The sequence below is a fragment of the Ruditapes philippinarum genome, unplaced genomic scaffold, assembly GCF_026571515.1.
Source record: "Ruditapes philippinarum isolate M1 unplaced genomic scaffold, ASM2657151v2 ctg2879_1_1_1_1, whole genome shotgun sequence".
In the NCBI taxonomy this organism is placed as follows: domain Eukaryota; kingdom Metazoa; phylum Mollusca; class Bivalvia; order Venerida; family Veneridae; genus Ruditapes; species Ruditapes philippinarum.
Window position 1 is genome coordinate 65,886 of NW_026862135.1, and position 22,334 is coordinate 88,219.

The 22,334-nt window shown below is 30.1% G+C and overlaps 1 protein-coding gene across 3 annotated transcripts; it reads right to left on the reverse strand.

Annotated features, from left to right (window-relative positions):
• Positions 1 to 10,836: 10,836 nt before the first annotated feature.
• LOC132718060 (LHFPL tetraspan subfamily member 6 protein-like) lies at positions 10,837 to 16,950 on the reverse strand. 3 transcript variants are annotated; one of them, XM_060701671.1, is made up of 4 exons: positions 16,748 to 16,950; positions 14,706 to 15,573; positions 11,840 to 11,938; positions 10,837 to 11,591 (listed from the first exon to the last, which is right to left on the reverse strand). In XM_060701671.1, the coding sequence occupies exons 2-4, from the start codon at positions 15,109 to 15,111 to the stop codon at positions 11,467 to 11,469; spliced, it is 630 nt and encodes a 209-aa protein (XP_060557654.1). In that variant the 5' UTR covers positions 15,112 to 15,573; positions 16,748 to 16,950; the 3' UTR covers positions 10,837 to 11,466. The 3 variants fall into 3 exon arrangements, with proteins under 3 accessions (XP_060557654.1, XP_060557653.1, XP_060557655.1); XM_060701670.1 differs by having other exon boundaries at positions 16,433 to 16,950; XM_060701672.1 differs by lacking the exon at positions 16,748 to 16,950 and having other exon boundaries at positions 14,706 to 16,395.
• Between the last annotated feature and the right edge of the window lie 5,384 nt (positions 16,951 to 22,334).

A 22,334-nucleotide genomic window follows, 5' to 3' on the forward strand; every position in this document is an offset into this window, starting at 1 on the left:
TAGATTGCAAGTCTTTACTAAGAATTTCCAAGTATCAATTTTTGGTATTGGTAACAACAACATTATTTCATTTACTTTATTGTCTTCAGGCTAGATGTTCTCCAGGAAATTGTTTAAACAAAAACCATGATACTTTTTGCATTGTTCACATTATTTTCCGGTTTCTCTTTTTCGAATGAGTTGCACTACATTGACGACCTTGGCCATTTACTGGACTTTGAAAGAAAATGTAGTGTAGTCTGTAGTCAACTGTCCTTCTTTGTCGCATTTAGACTGAAGCCCAGCAGACACTTAAGATAAAACCGCAAGCCCTACCCACCGGTTAAGCCACACGAGATCGCTGAAGTCTTTCAAAAAATATGATTTCTGCAAGAAGTTGTACTCATCTTTTGTAAATACATTACATGATATTGCCATCACTTTGCAGTTGCTACAAATCAAATAGTCCAATAATTAAATATTGAACACTTATCATGACGGTGGTCATCAGACACCTGTAGTAAAGTGAAATGGTAGAAAAATTTTTAATGATTATAAAATTAACGTAGCAACCATCTTACATAACATCCCAGTTAAGTCGGATGATGATCAGTACGTGCTTTGTCTTTTAATAACTCTAATTATAATCTTAATGAGAATCCTTAAAAAATAAATGTTTCCATATCTATGTGGTATTAAGACAATTATTTATTTATTTATTTAGTAGTTGTATATTTATTTATGTAAAAATTATCTTTTTAAAGAAAACTATATGTTATTTCTCCGAGAAAATAAATTCCTACAAGTCTAGGATGTGATTGTAATCTTTAAACAAGCTGAAAATATAAATAAAAGTAATGTATGAATATTAGGAACATAAATATTGTCTTACAAAATATATAAGAAAATGCCTTATAAGACAAATCTCACCAAAAAATGTGCATGCAAAAACGCCCTATTACATATAAAAGTTATTTAAACAGCTTTAATGTAGCTCATATTTATCAGTTTGGTACATTTTGGTGTAAAGAATGAAAATAAAATCTAAAAAACAAGTTAAAAATAGTTTTCTTAGCATAAAATTTCATCTAGCCGACAAGCGTTGTATGTAAAATTCCCATTGCCCAATGCATTGATGGCTTTATTTAGTATATTACTACATACTATACGAAACACATCATTATTTCCACTGTCAAATAGAAAAAGCATACCTGATCTTTGAATCATTCATAAGAAAACCCGCGTTTCCTCCGTTTTAACTTTCTAATTTCCATCCAAAAAATTACCGGGCATTTTCCCGGAACAAATTTTTCATCCAAAAATTATACGTCTTTTTCTTACATGGCAATAAATTCATTTTCCGATTGGCTATCTAAACGGGTGTTTTCGCACAATGCGCGCCTCGGTTTGTTTGTCAAGAAAATCACCTAAAACGATTTTCGCAAAAATTGAGATAGGGCCTTTTCGAAGCACACCGACGATATCAGCTGACCTAAATTTGGATGATGTGATCTTCTTTTATGTCCATTGATGAACAGCTATGAAATTTGGACCATGTGCACAGATTAAGATGTAAATTGAACTTGAGTATAATTATATTGGTTCCATTATTATATTGTTGATTCCCGGAAAAGTTGTAACAGAATGTCGTTGTTATTTAACACACGTGAATAATGTCTGTGTAGTTTGTAATGAAAATTTTACTGTCAAGCATTTTCTTCTTGAATGTCATGATTTTTCACAGGCCCGTAATAAATTTCATTGTGTAAATTCACTCAAAGAACTCTTTAATACAATTCCATCAAAAAACATCATTGATTATTTGAAAGAGTTAACTTGTATTCTAGGATCTAATTGGCTCATTTTCATTGTCATTTACAAAGTTTAACATAACATTCTATTAAAGCATTCGGCACGATATGGTCAGTTATGTGTTGACGTGCCGTAAAAATCCAAACAAACAAACAAACATCATAAAGAAATATATTCGCGAATGAAGAGATAGTTGTTTCTCTCTTTTTTCATTAAATGTAAGCATCAGAATTATAATATAAACACGTAAAGGATTGATTTTCTACAAAAACTATATAGTTTACTAAGCCACGCTTCCTATCATTAACAATAATTGCAATCGTCAAGGCATATCTCGATTTAGATTAATTTTTGTCTGTAAGGAAAATAGATATATTTTTATTTATTCTTTTCATCAGTTCTGATAAATTCTCTTAAACACAGCAAATAAACATCTCACAAACAGGTGCATTAGAGGAAATGTACATAGAGGTATTAAAGATATATTGATTCCAAGGAAGAGCAGTTTTGAACGTTTATTTTTAGTTAATTCTTCCCCTAAGAATCTTTCATAACTGAATCAAATGACTAACTAAATAATAACTGTTTTATGTGAAAATCTGTTTGATATTGATTATCAGACTTTTCCATCAAAATTATTGAGGCTATAACTTAATATATATTTTAATATAGTTTTTATAACAATAATAGTTACTAACGCGTCTTTTAGTAATTGGTTTGATTAGATTTGTTGTTAAATATTAATCATTCGACGCTTTCATACATTTAATTATCTGTACATATGTTATTTAATGTCTAACATAAACATTAGAATAATGATGACGAATAAGGTCAGGCAAATATGAATAGGCATGTTTAAAATATATGATTTTATCAATCATCATGCATCTAGTAAATGTATATACAACAATATATAAATTATAGTGAAAATAAGCATATTTCTAAGATATATGTTCAAATTTAAAAATCCTTTATGCATCGTTTGTTAATCAACAAAATTGAAACGAAATAGAAATTGGATCTTTTTTCAAGCTGTGCTAATCTCATTTGTTTAAGATCATGTCTGCTAGCATTAAACGAGAAATAATTACTCTCTGAACAATATCTTACAAACAATTGCAACAGGCCGCCGTTTCCTGTAATAAACCGTCTCGTTACAATACGAAATGCTTTAAATGTTTAGATGTAAGTTTCACGCAAAATGTGTCACGATCGTTAAAGAGTCTTTTATAAATTCTACACTTCATTTATTGTTATAACAATGGCAGTTTTCGTTTCTTGTTAACTAAATTGTTAATTATAGTTCAAAAACAACTTGTGAATTATGAAGAAAAAGAGATATTTTATTACAAAACCATTCTAGTATCTCATTGTATGTGTATGTTAAACATGGTATTATGTTAGAACCTTAATAAAACTTCGTATTTGTAGACAGTGTAACTTCGCGTCTTATGGGAACAAGTTTCATCTTTTAACTTTTTATGTTTTAAGGTACATGTATTTCGTTTAAACTTGTCTGGTGATTTCTACAGTTATTACTTCTGTCTTTAATGGAACAAAGTACAGTTGTTATTACATAACCAAACGTAAATTTTCCCTTAGGGTTGTGTCAGTTTTAAATTATTTATACAAGATTTCCAACATAAATACATAATACTTGCAAAAATTTCCGCAAGATCATTCTCTGGTTGTTTTTAGATAACATTTTATCAAGAATGTGTGTAAGAATAATTATACCACCTGAGTTAATTCGAATTTCCCAGTTAACTTTTCTTTCATATACTTCTAAGTTAACATAAACAAGACACTGTTATACAAATATTTAAACAGGCGCCGAAATACAGCGGGGTATTGTCCTGGAGTACCATGTGTTCTGTTCAAAGTGAAAACACAGACGTTTTGTCTAAACTTTGAGAAGTTTTGTTAAGTAAACTAAATTAACAAGTAGTCGCTCCCCTTTTATTTAATTATAATTTAAACAATATCACCTTAACATGCATTTTCTCATTGAATAACAAATGTTACTGTCTTGTTCTTGTCCTGTTCATGTAGATAGGGGGGAGGCTTTACAAAATGAGCAGTTTAAAGCAAGAATACTCATCTCTCTGGTTAAAACTGGTACATGTTGTAAACTGTATGCACCAACTGGTATGTTATTCATTAATAATTGATTTAGACATCGTGTCTCTAAGGACCGATGTGCGTATTTATAAAACTTGCAAGAGATGAACCCTTAAGTTAATTTCACATGAGAAACCAATACATTTATACATAGGATAAATCAGATTTTTTTGTCTGCTTAAATTGCAAATTTGATATTTGATCTAACATTTCCTATAAAACTGTATAAATCTGTTATAAAACAAACATTTTTATTACAACTTCCTTTTAACAGAATGTAATGACCTATATTGGGTGTGATAAGTTAATATAGGTAAAAATTTCCTATGAATTATTCATAATTTTCCTGATCACTCATGTCAGCATGCGTTTTGTCAAAGGGATTTTAAAATGTACACTGGATAATGTTCTGATTATGTTAGTAAATAAAAAACAAGTACATGGCTGCAAATAGATTAATTACTTTTTCAACCAGATTCAAAACTTCCTTTTTTAAATGCATTACCCTTTCAAGAACATTATTACCTGTGCGAAAGGAAAAACAAAATACATTTATCATCCAATTTGCTGCCTGCTGCAAAATTGTTAGTTTCTATCCGTTGTTTACAAAATACATGTAATGTTCCATCTACACGGGTTTGATAATACATAGGACCTTTTCCGACTTAATGAAGTAAGTGACTTTACATCTTTCATTACTTATTGGGCGATACGGCACTGTCGTCAACTTATGTAATCATTACTACATCTTTGATTACTTGTTGAGCGGTACGGTACACTTGTCATGCTTTTTAAAAAAGCTAGTTATCGAATCACTTTGGAGTCTTGACAAGATTCAATCCCGTTTACTGATTACTTTTAGTTTTGAATATTGAAAGAATTGGAATTTACGATGTGCAATTCCAAATTTATTGTAGCCGAAGTTTGCGATACAAAAAAATCGACTAGCTTAAATTGGTGAATTAAACTTTTTCAGGAAATTTTATGTTTAAGAGCCAAAAACAAAGATAGTGGGATATCAGATATTAATTAATTGAAACGATTGATATTATATATTCATACGTATGACCCAAGCGATGATATTCTTGAAACAGCTTGTAAATGTTGCCTCTTTGTTTGCTCTCTAAATTTGAACTTCGTATATCTTCCTAAATGGGTGGTTTATAGCAGTTTTACTGGTTCTTGTTGCTGGGTCGTGTGGGTGTTGCGTTCATTGAACGCCGACTTTCCTTGTTGATCTTGTTTATAATATTTTATGTACCACATAATACTTTATAAACGTAAGTGGACCTTTGTTTATTCTTTATTTTAGCATTTGTACTTCCAGCAAAATTGTCAAGATATTGTGTCTTAAAACGCTGTGCAATATTTTTGTTCAGCGTTTGATTTAATAGTTCATGAAATCTGGGATGTACTATATCGTATGTTCCAGATGAAATAGAAAAATTATACTGTTTAATTAGTAATACATCAAACCTATTCAATGCCTACCTCTTAAAATAAGTATTTTATGGCTGATAATCTGACAAGCGTTTCATGTTTTCTATTATTGTTTCTTGTGTTTGGAATTTGCTTCATCCTAACTCACAATTTATCTGACAATTTATCGTTTTTATACGATATCATTGGTTTTTACAGTCTTTCTCATACAATGGTCTCCTGAAAATTGCCACTTCAGCTCCTAAGACAAAATAAATTCTGTGGTATTAAATATATTTATAATTCAAAATGGATCGTTTATTTGTATTGTTTTATTTTGGAAAATTTAGGCCTGGAGAAACGAATAGTATAGTAAATAAGGTAAATTTTACGAACACATATATGAAAAGCTAGGTGACACGAGATGAAAATAGTAACATACTTCTAAAAGTGAATTGCAAAAAAAACATGAGCAGTGTTTAGAGTAGAAAACGAGAATGGATGTTAAGATACATTGAAAGTTCTTCATTTAATAATATTATTGGACAAATTATACAAATGTGATAACCAAAGTATTTCAACCTCATCAAGTTATTTGTTGTGTTTTTTGTTTTGTTTTTAACATATCTGAAGATAATTCTTAATGTTAATTTCACCACCTTCATGTTTAACTGTTGAAGTATGTTTGGGTCAGTGTAAAGGGTTGTAGAAAGGTAGATAGCAACTACACCAACCGTCCATGAGGAGATTTTTAGGATTCCATTTTCTTATGTCAAATGTTCATATACTTATTGAATATGTACATACATTTAATTAATTTTCTCAACGTCAGTCTGTTAATCGAAAATGGAAAACCGGACGCTGTCTCCATATTGCTATAATTTCTGGTCTTTCGGGGTCATCAATTCGAATACGTTTAGTGTTGAGTGTAAAATATTGCTCAATCTGACTCAAGTGAGCATAAGAAATGAGGCACCTTCTTGTGCTTTTGTTTTCGGTGCTCTCGAGTAATTTTACTTGTTCCTTTTTTATTAGGCTAATTACAGAACGTTTAAAGTTTTTCAAAAAATGTCATTATATTAGCCTTAAAACATTCATATAATTTATGTGTTAAAGTAGTTTAGTGTAATTAAGCTCAAAACTCAAATATATCTGTCAACAAGCCTTATTTTAAACAATAAATTCCTTATTTCAAATGATAATTTTTACTGTTAAATGACTGATAAAAGGTCTTTTCATAAATGCAAAAAAATAAACCCAGAAAAAAACAATAAGTTAACTTACAATGTAGAAAAATGTTTACTTTCAAAACCCAAGCTGAAGCTCAAGATCTCAGAAACTTGCATTGGCTGAATTTACAGGAGCTTATATACTCCTCAGCTGCACACTAAAATTATGTGTGCACACACAGACTGACTGTGTGCACTCAATGAAACTCTGAACACAACCTAAAATTGTATGCAAAATGAACACAACTCAATAAAGTGTAAATAGAACAGCCTTGGGTAGTACAAGAAAAACTAACTTTAAATCGGAAAAATGAATTAAAGTTTCTCAAAAAAAATAACATAAATCAAAAGATAAAACCCTAAATGACATGACTGACACCTTGGTATCTCTGATCTGCAGCTTATCTGTGGATAATTTACTTATTAAATCGTTTGACAACTTCAGAGTCTGACACTATTCTATATAGTTGTCATAAGTAACTACCCATAATGCAATTTGAAAACATGGCTGCCTCCAGAGAGTGATGCGCTTTTCAAACAATTAAAATTTGCAATTATTAAAGATGAGACAATACTGTCAAGGCAATGACTTCTAATCCAGTTACCACTTGGCGTGGGTTCGATCCCCGCGAGATGCTTTGGTAGTTAAGCGCGGAGGAAGATTGTCAAGTACTGGTGTAACTCTCCAGGAACGATGGTTAGGAAACTACCCGACTAAATGACTGAAATACTGTTGGAAAAAGGCGTAAAATGAAACAAACAAACAAAAGGCAATATTAGTTCAGAGTAATGAAAAAGTGAGTATAAAAATGATTTCCCTTCGAATTGTATGATGAAACTCCCTATACTTTCTAAAATCTTGATTAAACTTGAGTTGACCTAGTTCCAAAAATGGATTGTTTGAAATACGGGATGTATCAATATCACACATTTTCGCGTATAGATCAGACATAATTAGGCAAGTTTGAAGCAAACCAAAGCTGAAATTGTTTAATAACTAAAAGTTAAAGTAATATACATATTTACGCCTGGAAACAATATTTGCTGATACAAATATATAATGAAACAATATTTTTGATGATTTGATGATCAAAAAGACATATATCCATAAAAATGCAAAGGACCATAAATTAAAAATATTCTCCGTCACTAAAACATATTTATTGACGTTTACCTACGTGAATATATTAAATCCAGATTCCAGGACTTACTTTTATCGAAACTCTTTAGAATGTCTGAATAAATATTGATTGGCTAATGTTCTTTGTACATGTACTACAATAAACATTTTTCATTAGGCATTACTCGGTTCAGGAAATAAATGTCTGACTTCTTTAGCAAAGGAAGGGAAACATAGATATATACTCGAACATTTTCCTAATCTCAAAGCATTACAAGATTTGTTTATCGTTATCTTACTGTGTCTTCATTTAGCCGGATTCACTGATCATTTACTATTCTTAAAAAAATGATAATCAGAATTGTTTGGTATTTTTTCTCCGCATTGTTTGTATTTGATCATGAAAGAAATAAATTTCACGATGAACAAATCTTATTCAAAACAGGTATGTTATAAAAATTCCGCGATTTACTTTAATTGGTGAATGAAACTGTTTCAATGAATTTTATGTGTATGATCACAGTAAAAACAAAATTGAACATCAATAATTCATTCATTGAAACGATGGTACAGAAAAAAATTAGCATTTGTGGCTGTAATCTGACAACTTTTAAATTTTTTCTTAAATTGGGTTTTTTGTGTTAGAATTTGATTCATCAACTCAAAATTTATCTGACGTTTTAAGATATTTGTTTTTTAACTGTCCCCCCCCACAAAAATTTTTTTCTAAAAGTTCTTATTTTGCTTGAAGTAAGTATATATCAAAGGACCCCATTGGAAATAAGCCTTCGGGCTTTCATGGGCAATCCGAGGTTATTGCACACTACTCTATACATGCTTCCACTTACGTCGTCACGTTATATTTAACTGGTAAATTGATATCTAGTCATAGGAAAGAAAGAGTTTTAGATTTTGTTTTTAGTTATTATATTTTATTATTTAATAAGAATCTGTGATATTTATGTTTAACAAACTTCCGAAATATTTTATTACAATTGTGTCATCAGTTTTATATTAAATGCTTAAGTGTTTGTAATTATTGTAATTATTTTTTAAATTTGAACTCAAAGTAATACACACATACAATGTTCCAATCAGTTTTATATAAAATATGCATTAAAATATAGCTTAATATATCCCTATAGTTACATAAAGTAATCAAAAAGTTGTTTTTGTTTAAAGAAACTACTTTTACCTTTAGTTAGTTTCTGAAATTTATTAAAAAATTAAGACAATGCACGTAGTGTTTTTCCTAAAATAACATGTGACGAAAAGCGTACGTTAAGTCTCTTATCAGTTCATCATTAAGTTACTTTTAATTAAAAATAAGCTATGTTAAGAAAAAAAAATGAATGTCATAATACTTCACAAATACTCCATTTTATATTATAATTGTAATTGTTTTACATTCATTTCAACAAAATGTGATAAAAAACTTTCTCATCTTATTGTTTCACTCTTGTTTCACACTATAATTATGTTAAAGTAAAATTAGGTTTTCCGAGCCTTCTTGGAATTGCCATTCATTCAGGTACAAAGGCTGACAATTATAGTTTATGAACACGATACATGTACTTGGAAAAGTTTTAATCAAATACAAAGACATTTACGTTTTGCTTAACTGTAAACCAGCATGGGCATAACTAATGAGCTATTTGCGTAATTAACATAGTTTTTATTTTAGTTTTACATGGTTGTTATATTTTTCTGGTCTTGCTGCGATATCTCTCGTTTTTGCAGTCCTTACTTAATATTATAATGTCTTCAGAAAGTACTATTTTTGCGTGAAAGAGCTAATAGAATATCTGAAATAAAACTAAGCTAATGAAACAGATTGTTCAATTGCCTTTATTTGAAATGATTCAGATCTTGAAGGGAGGACAAAATGTAGCGTAAATAAAATGACCAACTTATTTAAGATAATAAAAATAGTCCTTAAATAACGTTTGTTTAGTCTCTTATCAGTTCATTCATTAAGAAATAATTCAGTCAGTTGCATTTAAAATAAGCATTTTGTAGAAAAAAAACGAAAATGAATGTCATAGTACTTCATAAATATTCATTTTTATATTATTATTGTACTAGTTTTACATTTATTTTAACAAAATGTGGTAAAACAAACTTTTGCATCTTATTGTAACAGTTTTTCTTTGTTTCAAATTTTAATTTTGTACAACTTTAAGCATTTCCGAGCCTTCTTAAATATGCCATTCAACCATACAAGGGCTGACAATTACAGTTTATGAACACTTTACTTACACAATTTCCTAATCAAAAACAAAGACATTTTATTTGTTGCCTAACTGTAAACAAGCCTTGGCATCATTAATATGTATTTGCGTAATTAACAAATATTTTTTTGAGATTGAATCAACAGTGTTCAAAAGCAATTTTAGATATACTATGCTCATCTTTGAGTAAAATATGTTAATCGAAGAAATTAATTACAACCTATGTAATTCTTACTGAATATGTCAAATTTGAAAAACAATGCATTGGAAGTCACGTTCTCTATTATAGGACAGGTAAAGTTGGTCTTTCCTTAAAAAAACTGCCAGTTTTTTTAACGACACTATATATTCATATTGTGACGACCTGTAGTGTGTAGAGTTTTAAACATGACATATCAACTTTGTGTAAAGTCAAAACATGTTTATTTCATATTTACAAAGAGACTGTGCAGCAATTATCAATATTTTCTGATATCAAATTTGAGCATAGTATATCTTTAAGAATTTAATGCAGTTGTAAAATTTTGAAAACGTTTTAAAAGGTTGAAATCACGGTAATAACGTACATAAAATCAATAGATATAAAATGTCATTACCATGCATATCTTACATTAGAAAATCATATTTTTGAAACTCTCATTCTCATTTTTTCTAGATTGATGTCTGCTTAATACAAAAAAGTGTTTTTTAGTCCGGAAGTTTAAAAACTAAATATATGATTCTATAAAACATTAAATGAAACTGATATTTTCACCATAACTGCATTAACGTTAAGCTTATTGTCCTCGTTGCTCTTAAGGGAACATCCTTTCTAAAATAATGTGCGTATTCTCTGTAAGAATTTGCTTCGCATCAGTATCGTAAAACAGATGACTTCATTAATTTATTATCAAAACCAAGCAGAGATATTTACAAACAATTTCGATACTAATTTTACTTAATTTATTAAATACACATGTGTAGTATTGTTTGTACAAATATGGAAACAAACAAACAATCAGACTCTTCTGTCACTAAACCAGATTCATTGACAAATATATACGTGCATATTCAATCTTGATTCACAAACTTAGCTATCGAAACTCTTCAGCGTGTCTGAATAAATATTGGCAGAAATTATACATTAGGCTTATGTTGTTTATTCACACTCGTAATTTAACATCACATATCATTCTCTTAGTAGTTCTCTGTCCCGGAACTAAATGTCTGTAAAATTACCTTTGCTCTTTCCGACATATATGTTGTTTATCATTATGTTACGGTTGTGTAATTGTGAAGGCTTTATTCCTCTTAGTTTCTTAGAACAAGAAAGTAAGGATTGATTCTGTTTTCCTCTTTTTTCGGGGACAAATAAATAATTATTTTTTTTAAAACAGTTTTTTTGGGCGTACAAATTTATCAACAATAAAATCAATGCACAATTTTTGTTTTTTCTTCACCATTGTATATATCTGAACCTTCAATCAAACCGAGCAAAACATTTTCAATTTGTCTGTTTCTGACTACTTTCACAGTTTCCTCTTTGGCCTATTATGGTGATACTTCAGGTAATAGTCTAAATTGCATAACCATGAACGACGTGTTTCCGTTTGGGAGAGTGAAAAGCGAGAGCTGAACATATCAAGGTTACACCTATACCAGCACATGTTATATAGAAACACCAAGATAACGTACAGTCACCTGAAACGAGATTGACAAATTAAAACTTCTCTTTAAATCTCAAGTCTCAATGCCGCATTTATCTGTTCATTGCTCTGTTCATGTTTTATTGATTTGTTTGAAAAATAAGTTCAAAAATATACGTGATACACTTTATTGTTTAATATAGAAAGCACTATTTTAACCCATGTAAACACAATAACGCATTATCTTGAAAACGGGATTAATAATCTTCTTAATTATCTCGAAGATGTAGAAAAAGTTTTTACCATAATAGTAAGATTTAGACGTGTTGCCACACGCCTGTTTCACTTCCGGGCTGTCCCAACCTTTGGGATATATGCCAACACCCGTACCTATTAACAGACCTGAAATAGAAACAGTGATCACATTTTACAGCGGTTTATGAGAGGGTGATTTGAGTTTATAATGTTACACAGTTTCAGTTTTATTTCCCTGATTCCTCTGACATGTGAGAGACATAAAACTAAGATAAAATATATTGATAAACCAAACACTGATATTCCAATCTATAACAATTAGTATTTAATGATTAAGCTTTAACAAAAGACCAGTGTTGCTCATGCAAAAAGAGACGTTTATTTCACACTCATGAAGGTGTAGGAAATAAGGCAAACAACTTATAGTCGACAGAGACATAGTGGGAGAAATATGTGACAATGGGAAATGTAATCTAATTATTTGTAAGTTTTGGAAAAGGTTCATTCTAACATCATTTTTTTCATTTTCATTCTTTTACAGCTAGTTAACTGTGTTTATTTTATGCTGTTCAGTGGATTACTGATTTATCAGTGAAAATTACATTTGATAATTTCACAGTGAAAATTATCAAAATATAATTCCACACTTTGCAATAATGAGACTACCTTTTTTAAGATTTTCCTATTGCGGTACCTCAATTTTCTTATCGTTGACAATTCTGACATAATAGGGCTGTTTAGAGAAAAGCAAAGCTGAAATTGATAAATAGCTGAAATTTCAAAAGTAATAAAAAGAAGAAAACTTACTTCTATTCATTCATATTACCAATCACCAAATATCGTCTCTAAATTTTTGTTTCATTTTCACAGTCTGTAAAATACATTTCCTTCCACATGCAAAACTTCTCTTGATGACATTTGGGCATATTTAAGTATCCTACGAGCAATAACTGCCTAATCACTTGAAAAGCAATGACAGACATCAGCCCGACGAATAAGTAAACAACCCAGCGTTCTTAAGGCAGCCTTTAAAAAATTCCATGTTTTCCAATATCCTAGCCGCTTTTTTGAATGTTTACACATCTGTCAACACTTCAAATAAGTTTTCTTTCTTCTTAAAAGATGTATCACTAACAAATCCAAATGATATCCCTCTGAATCAAACACAATTATTTCCTCCAGTGAAATACACATTTTTTAAAAATGGCGGCCGCTTACATTTCACAGAGCCAGGTCTAATATTAATTCGCCGTAAGTAACCGAGATATGGATAAATGGTTTGACTTTTTCTCTTAGTAGATAATACTAGAATTGTTTGGGTTTTTTATTAAAACAATCGATAATTCATATTATTTGAATAAAATGAATAATATCATCGCCATTTAACGTTGATTGTCGAACTCTTTTTTTTTTCAGCCCAATACTTCTTGTTTTTATGAGAAATTCCACTAATACGTGCACACAATAGAGGCTACCAGTGGGGAAAACAGATTTTTATATTAAAGTTAATATCAAAGAAATTTCGTTTTAACTTGTTTTTTTAGGCACAAAATAAAAAGAAAATTTGTTTGTTTGTTGTGTAAAATGTAATTTTATTTCATCTCGTGAACTTTAAAAACAGTATTCTCACGAGTGGCTATGCCACTCGTGAAAATACTGTTTTTAAAGCCCACTTGATGAAACAAAATTTCATCTTACACACAAACAAATATCCTCTATATCTATAATTGTGTTGTCTCAAATTACATTTTAATTCACCGTTTACCTTTATGAAAAGAATTTACGTTATAAGAGATTAAGAAAGATAATAAACTCAAAAGTCATTTTAAGAATATAAACAGGTGCTTGATATCTGTTGTTTGCATTCCAACTCTTCAAATGTAAGATATGTTTACCTCAAGCTGTATGAGGTCCTATCTTTAGTACTATCAATTTTATCTGATAATGCAACTTTTTTATTTTCAATGGCTGCTGTAAGCGTTTAGATTAAATGAAATAATTTTTGCCGTAGAATCGTTGTTACATTATATAAATTCGTTTCCAAATAGTAAATTCTAGGTTTTATTGATGTCCCTCACCTGCGCCTTGTAAGATGCTGGTAAACCAAAATACTATTCGACTTAAATACAAATTCCAATTCAAAATACTAGTGAAATAACCTTATTTTATTTTTAATACCAGATGAAACAGATGAAGAAATAAATGACATAGCTGTGGCCACTTTGACATATGTTTCAATTGATTAAGTGTGGCACATTTCAAAATTGCAGGTTATATGATAAAACATTATATTATAAAGTTGTTCTTTTTTTATCTCAGTACTTTAGACACAATATGTTCGATTTAGTCATTTATTTATGGTATATAACTTATAAACTCTGGATATTACTTTTACTTTTTTTAAGAAAATGCTATACCAATGAGAATGAGAATAATATTTACCTTTTTAAAGTGGACTGGTCGGTCTACAATGGGCATATTTTCCATTAGTATTCAAAATGTCGATAAAAACAATAGAAATGTATCATTTGGATATTTTTATGACATATTGCTTGAAAAAAACAAAAAGTTCTAAGTGATTTACTATAAATGTTTATTTAATGAAAATGATATATTGTTCTGAAACACTTTATCATTTGCTAAAGTATATAAAATATGTAATATCGGATCATGTATCTCATACTTACCAACATCAAACATACATATTGTTTCATGGTTTGGTGGTATATCTTATACTAAATACCATCTTTGTAATTATTTATTGAATAACGGACCTTCCATTAAAGGCCAGTTCACTTAACCATGACTTGGACCTTTTAGTATTTTTTTTGTTCTTTCTCATTGTTAACGTTCAAGTTTTTGATTTGATTTGATTGGTGTTTCAATTTGTCAGGAATCATAAAAGTTGACAAACCTGAACACATTTGAAGAACTCCAGCCGTCCGTGCCACCGTTGGAATAACAACACCTTTAACACAAACACCAAACATAGCTGTCAGTGATACAAGAAGGCAGATCGAACATCCAAGCCCAACTACAAGAGTAGCTATCTGCCATGACACACTCGGAATGTCCATGAAAGTCGTGTATCTACCACATTCCAGTACAATAGAAAGTTCCTTATTGGAATCGATTGTTGGATAATTACACCTACGGAATATACCGAAATGTACAGGCACGGTTTGTTCTGATTTTCCTCTAAGCTGAATTAGTAACTTTCCAGTCAACCAGTAAGGCACAAAATATCCAATACATAATATGACAGATGAAATAAAAGATGAAAACGCCCAAAATATACCGATACCTGATAAACCAGACATATTTAAAATTCGTTCAACTAATACTTTTAACAAAGTTTATCTAACATCCAGATTTAATTCATTATATTCATATCCGTGTTATATAAAACATATTTTTTCATACAGATATAAACTCAGAATAATATCTGTAATTGAATGTTACATGTAGATTATTTACCAATTCAACTTAATTATGTCACATGTTAACAAGCCTTTTCCGTATTAATGTAAAAATTTTGTGGTTTTAAAATGATCTAATTATCCTCAAGTGATTTCCTCTCCAGAAATAAGCATTTTCTTCCTCCACTCTTAAACTTAGTATTTTTTGTATGAGTGTAGATGTGAAATGCGTTTGCCTATTTTTTTAATAAGTTGTTCCTCTTTGACTTAATCAATTTCTCATATCCTTTTTAACGTATTTTACTTTTCTCTATATTTTTTCACCAAGATGACAAAATCCTTTGATTAATTGGAATCTCACTCCTGCAATATAGAAAGCATGTACAAAAGATAGAATATGTATTCAATCACTTATTCCGACCAGGTATTAGGTGTAAACACTGCATTCATATATTTTGTTTGAGACTTTTCTATATTTATATTCCTCTTATGCTAATAACCTCTTATGCTAATAAACTAGACACAAATGTATAATGTATTCTACAAACATCGCTATTTTTATAACATGTTAATGACAGAAAACTGAATTATTCAGACATTATATTATTATTCGTTTATTAATAGAAAACGTTACACTGCATGCATGGAGGTATTTTAGATAATCGAATTGAAATACATGTATCTTGGAAAGATCTATACATAGACACAATGGTTCAATATCAATTTCCTCACATTTGTTTTTTATGTGATTTATAGATTAAATGTTTTCATCAACATGCATTCCTTATTTCTGTTGATTATGTGTTAGCATCTATACAATGCAAAACCATTCTGAGGGGGCGTCCGTGGCCGAGTGGTTAAGGTCGTTGATTTCAAACCACTTGCCCCTAACCGCTGTGGGTTCGAATCCCGACAGGGACTTTGGATTCTTTCATGTGAGGAAGCTATCCAGCTAGCTTACGGAACATCGGTGGTTCTACTCAGGTGCCCGTTCGTGCCTGAAATAATGCACGGAGGGGCATCTGAGGTCTTCCTCCACCAGTAAAAGCTGGAAGGTCGCCAAATGACCTATACTGTGTAAACGTTTATATACAAATACGTCAGAAAATAACTCAAAATTAAGTTTTAATTTAGAACAGGTTCCAATAAATAAATATAATGAAATTAACAAATGCCAATGAATGCTACGAGAACAGATAAAATAAAATCTGAAATATTATACATAATGAACTTGCCAAGAACCATCCAAATAAGCACCTTTTTTAGAATTCATAATTAAATCCTAAACGATCAAATCGCCAGCCTCTCCATTATTCACTATCGGATGCGTTGTCTGTTAATATTCTCGTATTAATAATTAACCATTGTCGCCATTTTGTAATGTTAAACACATATATTGAAAATCTTAATAAACTACGTTTTAATCATACACTCGCAATATTTTCCAAGTAGTTCTATCAACATTCCACATTGAATTATAATTAAGTAAAAGTGTAGAAACACCAGCAGTGAGACTAGATAATTGTGGTATACTCACAATGTATGTTTTATTTACATCATTATTGATCGGTATAATCGTAATGGGTCATGTAGATTTTATCCGTTTAAAGGCTGCGTCATATCCACATTTAAAAATATTGAATTGTTCATCCAGATAAGATAAATGTGTTATTTAATGAAATGTGTAAGACATATTTATAGTTATAAACTTTTATGATAAACGTTAAATGCGCAGTACAAATGACTTTACAAACTACTATGAAAGTCTAAATGTACATGGAAGTCAACATCTGTGTAACATACTTTACCGATTGTTTGTCATCACAACCTTTCACAACCATCAGTTACAAGCCAGAATGTGAATTTTATTTAATGAAATTCCGTTTTCTAGAATATACCACGTCTTTTAATAATTGCTATAACAAATATGAAAATGTCAAAAATGACTTATCAGTTACACAGTTAATTGAAAAGAAGTTTTAAGCAAAAACAAATTGATATCAGATCGTTTATTTCTAGCGAACATTTCAATCCTCTTCGTAACTGTCAATGCTCGGTCACGATATAATATACCCACTCTAACTGATTGATGCTAATTACTAATGGCTGTGAAATTAAGATGTAACTTTAACCCATTAAACATTTAGATAGGCTAGTAACTGGTGAGGTGAATATATCTAGATGCGACCCTGTATACTATATATACAGAACAATGAATAGCAAATTATTTGAAAAGAAGACCATTAAATTGTTTTATTAACCAGTTCAGTTTATATTGAATATAATATTGTAATTGCCACATTTTCAAAATAAGACTGTTAACGGTTAAAAAATAACTCTTTTCGTTGTTATGCGCTAACATTATCGCGCATATACACTTTACTGACTTTTGAATAATGAACATTACGCCATCTTTGCATTGTTATGACACAAGTACAATATCGTTTCCATCAAGTGACTTTATATTACTCTTTTTTCCCGTGCTACGATCGGTAAATAAGATTATTCATTTTGCAAACTTTTTTCCGATGTTGTTATCATTAAATCAAGCCAACAAAAGCGGACATAAAGTACAGGAGTTGTTTATTTGCTAAGAATCCGGCGAATATCAAAGTCAATGAACCTTGCTAATGTGTTTTTTACTCAGTGAATATCACATTAGGAAGGTTCATAGACTTGGGTATTCATCATATATACATACAATAATTGTTTAGTAAATAACAATTATAATAATGTTACTTTGTTGAAAGTGAATTTACTTAATTCGCATTACATTATGTACGTTGTCCATTCGCAACAATCGAATTCTTAAAAAATAAATGTATACACGTGCGTCCTTTTATGTTATCTTTAGACATTTGTTTTAGAAGTTTAAATTCGAAAATATATCTAACTTATTTTTATACTCTCTATACATTTTGATATTGCATTAATGTATTTGATTCAAACTTCATCCATCTTTGAAAAAAACGTTCCAACCACACGGGAGAGGAAGTGTTACACGAAGGATGGAGTTCTTATGATAACTTGTTTGAAGTTCTTATGATAACTGTCACGGAGTTCCTGGAAAACGTTACGGATTTCTGTGGAAAACTTTTTCTATATACTTGGAGAACTCGCGTAAAAATGGTTATTTTTAACTTTAAATGGGGAGTTTGAGGTGCTTAATTTAACTTTGATAATTAAGCTTGCCCTACATATTGTATTATGTTTCAGAAAAAATCTTTTAGTCCATATTTTGTCGCCTTTTAAAAAAATCTGGTAGTTTTGAGAAAATTGCCAGATTACTTGCTAATTCGTACATATTGACCTTTTCATTTGTGATCTTCTTCGTTGCTATACATAATCACCTAATTATTATGGAGAGTTGCAAACATAAATCCCGGGCTGATAAATGTATACCCGGTTTTTCAAATGTTACGGAGTTCTTGCGATAACTCAAAATATTCTTATGATAACTTTTGTTACTGCCAGTGTGTTTTTGTGCTTAATCACGGCACGTTTAAGCGTATTTTATTAGTCAATAGGTGTGTAAATCATTATGAAGCATAGTACGCTTATCATTTGCACAAAAATTTGGTCATATAACGTTGGTTTTGATCTTGACAGTTATCATAAGAACTCCAAACAAGTTATCATAAGAACTCCATCCTTCGTGTAACACTTCCTCCCCCGTGAACCATATTAATATATTTTCTGGCAGGGAATATTCGTTATTAGTTGAAATCTAAGCATATGTTACATTCAATTTCTACAAACAAATATTCACATTTGTTGTAGCACTGCATTTGTTTTGGCTTATGTCTATTTCGATAAAAAAAACATCAATTTATCAGGTAAAGAATATATTAAACATCAGATTTGTTCTTTTAGGATTACAAATAAACATTGCACAAATTGATGTACTAGAAAATAACGCTGTGATATTTATGAAAAGGAAAAGCATGCTGACGCGCTTATCGCTATTTAATTCTCTTAGGAATCCTAGAGAAATAAATCGGAATCGTGTTATGTGCTGCTTATGCTTACCTAGTGATAAGCAAAAATCAGCAAAAACAGTGAGATCATTGATTCAATCATATATAACATATGCATTGTTATATTTACTTAATAAGAAAGCGATTTCATGCTAACGCTCATTTTGAGTTATTGAAACAAGATTTTCCGACATAAATTCATAAAAAAATTATTTTCCCCAATATCTGGTCGGAATGAAATAATAAGCGTATAAATGTACAACGTTACTAAGAACCACTTCTGATTAACTGAAGTTAGTGATCGTGGTCGACTTTTTTAAATTACTATGATGTCTTCAAAAGTACAGTTTATAACTATTCTGCATGAATGGAAATTAAAAGTAGTACGTACGCGAAGAGAATTGTCAATATCAACGTAACCAGTAATTACGAATTTCTCAGCAAATGGCCGTCTACTTATCCCTCATATTTTCTGAATCAGCGGTGATAGACAAATGATCATTAGACTTATTGTCCGAAATCAACTGTCACGTACACATTACGCCTCATCTTGATGTTGCATAGGACCACTTTCAATTTTATGAAAATGGCCAGATAGTTTTTACATTTTACTAATCCCACGTTGAGCTATTATTGCATAATTGACTGGCCTTAGTCAGAAGCAAGTTATGTTATTACAATGCAGTCCGACATTTTGCTGCTAGTGTTTTTTTTTCAATCATGAAACAAATAAAATTAATTCTGTATAGTTCCAAACTTAATGCAAAACAAGTATATGATAAAAACTTCTAGACTAACTTTGACTCGTGGAAAAAACTATTTCAGATTGATAAACCACAGTAAAATTTGTTGTTACTTATTATAAAATTAATTTTAAGATGATGACGGATATCATAGATTCAGTATTTAATATAAATTGTACATGTATTATTTGGTTTTTACCCTTGCTAGAATCATTTAAATTGAACCAGCTTGTTCTTAATACTTTTTTTATGTTCTTATTATCTTTCATAAAACATTGGTCCTCTAAGTCAAAAGTGTTAAAGTTTAGTGTACTAAAATATGGTGCAATAATTCCTAATTTTCGACATTAAAAAGGAAGTAACTAATTTAATTGAAGATCCCTTAACTAATCTGAATTTTGTTAAAATGTAAGGGCTTACGAGACAATATTGTTAACTTTTTCCACTCTCCACTCACTATCCATATTTTATTACCTTCAAGACATTCAGATGTCTGTTTAATAAGCGTAGATTATTTATAAAAAAGTTAGCCCTTCCATTACAGTGTGAGATTAGACATTACAGTGTGAGATAGTAAAAAAGAGAGATATCGCATAAATACGTCAGAATTTTTTTTTTATTTAAACCAATTTATAAACAAGAAACATTGAAAGCAAACATGAAACGCTTGACGGATTATCAGTCACAAAATGCATTTTAGTTGTAATGATTCTGTTCTTGAAGGAAGGTAATTTAAATATGGAAACCACTTATTTAAGACAATAATCAAAGCATTTCTCCTAAATAAACCTGTGACGAAAAACGTAAGTTTAGACTCTTATCAGTTCATTATTATGTAACCTTTTTTCAGTCAGTTGTATTTATAAATGAGCTATATTGAGAATAATGAATGTCATAATACTTCACAAATACTCCATTTTTATATTGTTATTGTACTAGTTTTACATTCGTTTCAACAAAATGTGATAAAACAAACTTTTGCATGTTTTACTCTGTTTTCACTTTATAATTATATTCAAGTAGTATCATTTCCGAGTCGTCTTGAAATTGCCATCCGACCACGTACAAGGGCTGACATTTTAAATTTTATGAACACGATACTTACAAAATTTCTAAATCAAATACAAACACATTTGGGTTTTGCTTAACTGTAAACCGGTCTGGGCATTGTAAATGAGCTATTTCCGTAATAACTAAATAATTTTTAGTTTTCAGGGCTGTCTTTCTGGGGTAATAATTTTGATACGTAAAGTGTTGTGGATTGAGTATAATAATCACGTCATTGTTTTCATTATCTCTAATCAACAGACGCAGTCAAATGGTGTTTTTGTGATTAAATTAACGGTGTCAACAAGCAATATCTCCCTTTTTCTTAATTAAGCTGAATTATTTTGAAAACGTTTTAAAACTTTGAAATCACGGTAATAATGTATATAAAATCATTAGATATGCAAACGTATAACCGCGCATATCTTATATTAAAAAATAACATTTCTTAACAATCATTCTTATTTCATCTTGAATAATTGATGTCTCCGTGATACAAATCAAAGTGTTTTTAGTCTTTACTGAAAACAAAATATAACTTCAATGTTAATCCGTAAAGAAACATCAACTGCTTTTAAACCTAGAGCGTCTTTATCCGGATGTTTAAAACATAGATATCAAAAATAAATATGTGATTCTAGGACACGATATATGAAACAAATGTTTTCCACTATAATTGCATTAACCTTAAGCGTATTGTCGTTATTGCTTTCAAGGGAACATCCTTCCTAGAACTGATGTGCATGTTCTCTGTAAGAATTTGCTTAGCATCAGTATCGTAAAACAGATGACTTTATTGATTTATTGTCAAAACCAAGCACTATTATTTTCAAACAATTTCGATACTAATTTTACTTAATTTATTAGATACATGGGTATAGTATTGTTTGTACAAATATGGAAACAAATAGGCAATCACACTCTTCTGTCACTAAACCAAATTCATCGACAAATACATACGTGTATATTCAATCTCGATTCACAAACTTAGCTATCGTAACTCTTCAGCGTGTCTGAATAAATATTTGCAGATTTACATTAGGCTTATGTTGTTTATTCACACCCGTAAATTTACACCACATCTTATCCTCTTAGTAGTTCTCTATCCCGGAACTAAATGTCTGTAAATATACCTTTGTTCTTTCCGACATATATGTTGTTTATCATTATGTTACGGTCGTCTTATTGTTAAAGCTTTATTCCTCTAGAAAAAGAAAGTAAGGATTGATTCTGTTTGCTTCCTTTTCCGGGGACAGAATAAAATTATTATTTATTTTAAAACATTTTTTGTACAAATTTATCAACAATAGAATCAATGCACAATTTTTGTTTTTTCTTCACCATTGTATACCCGGGT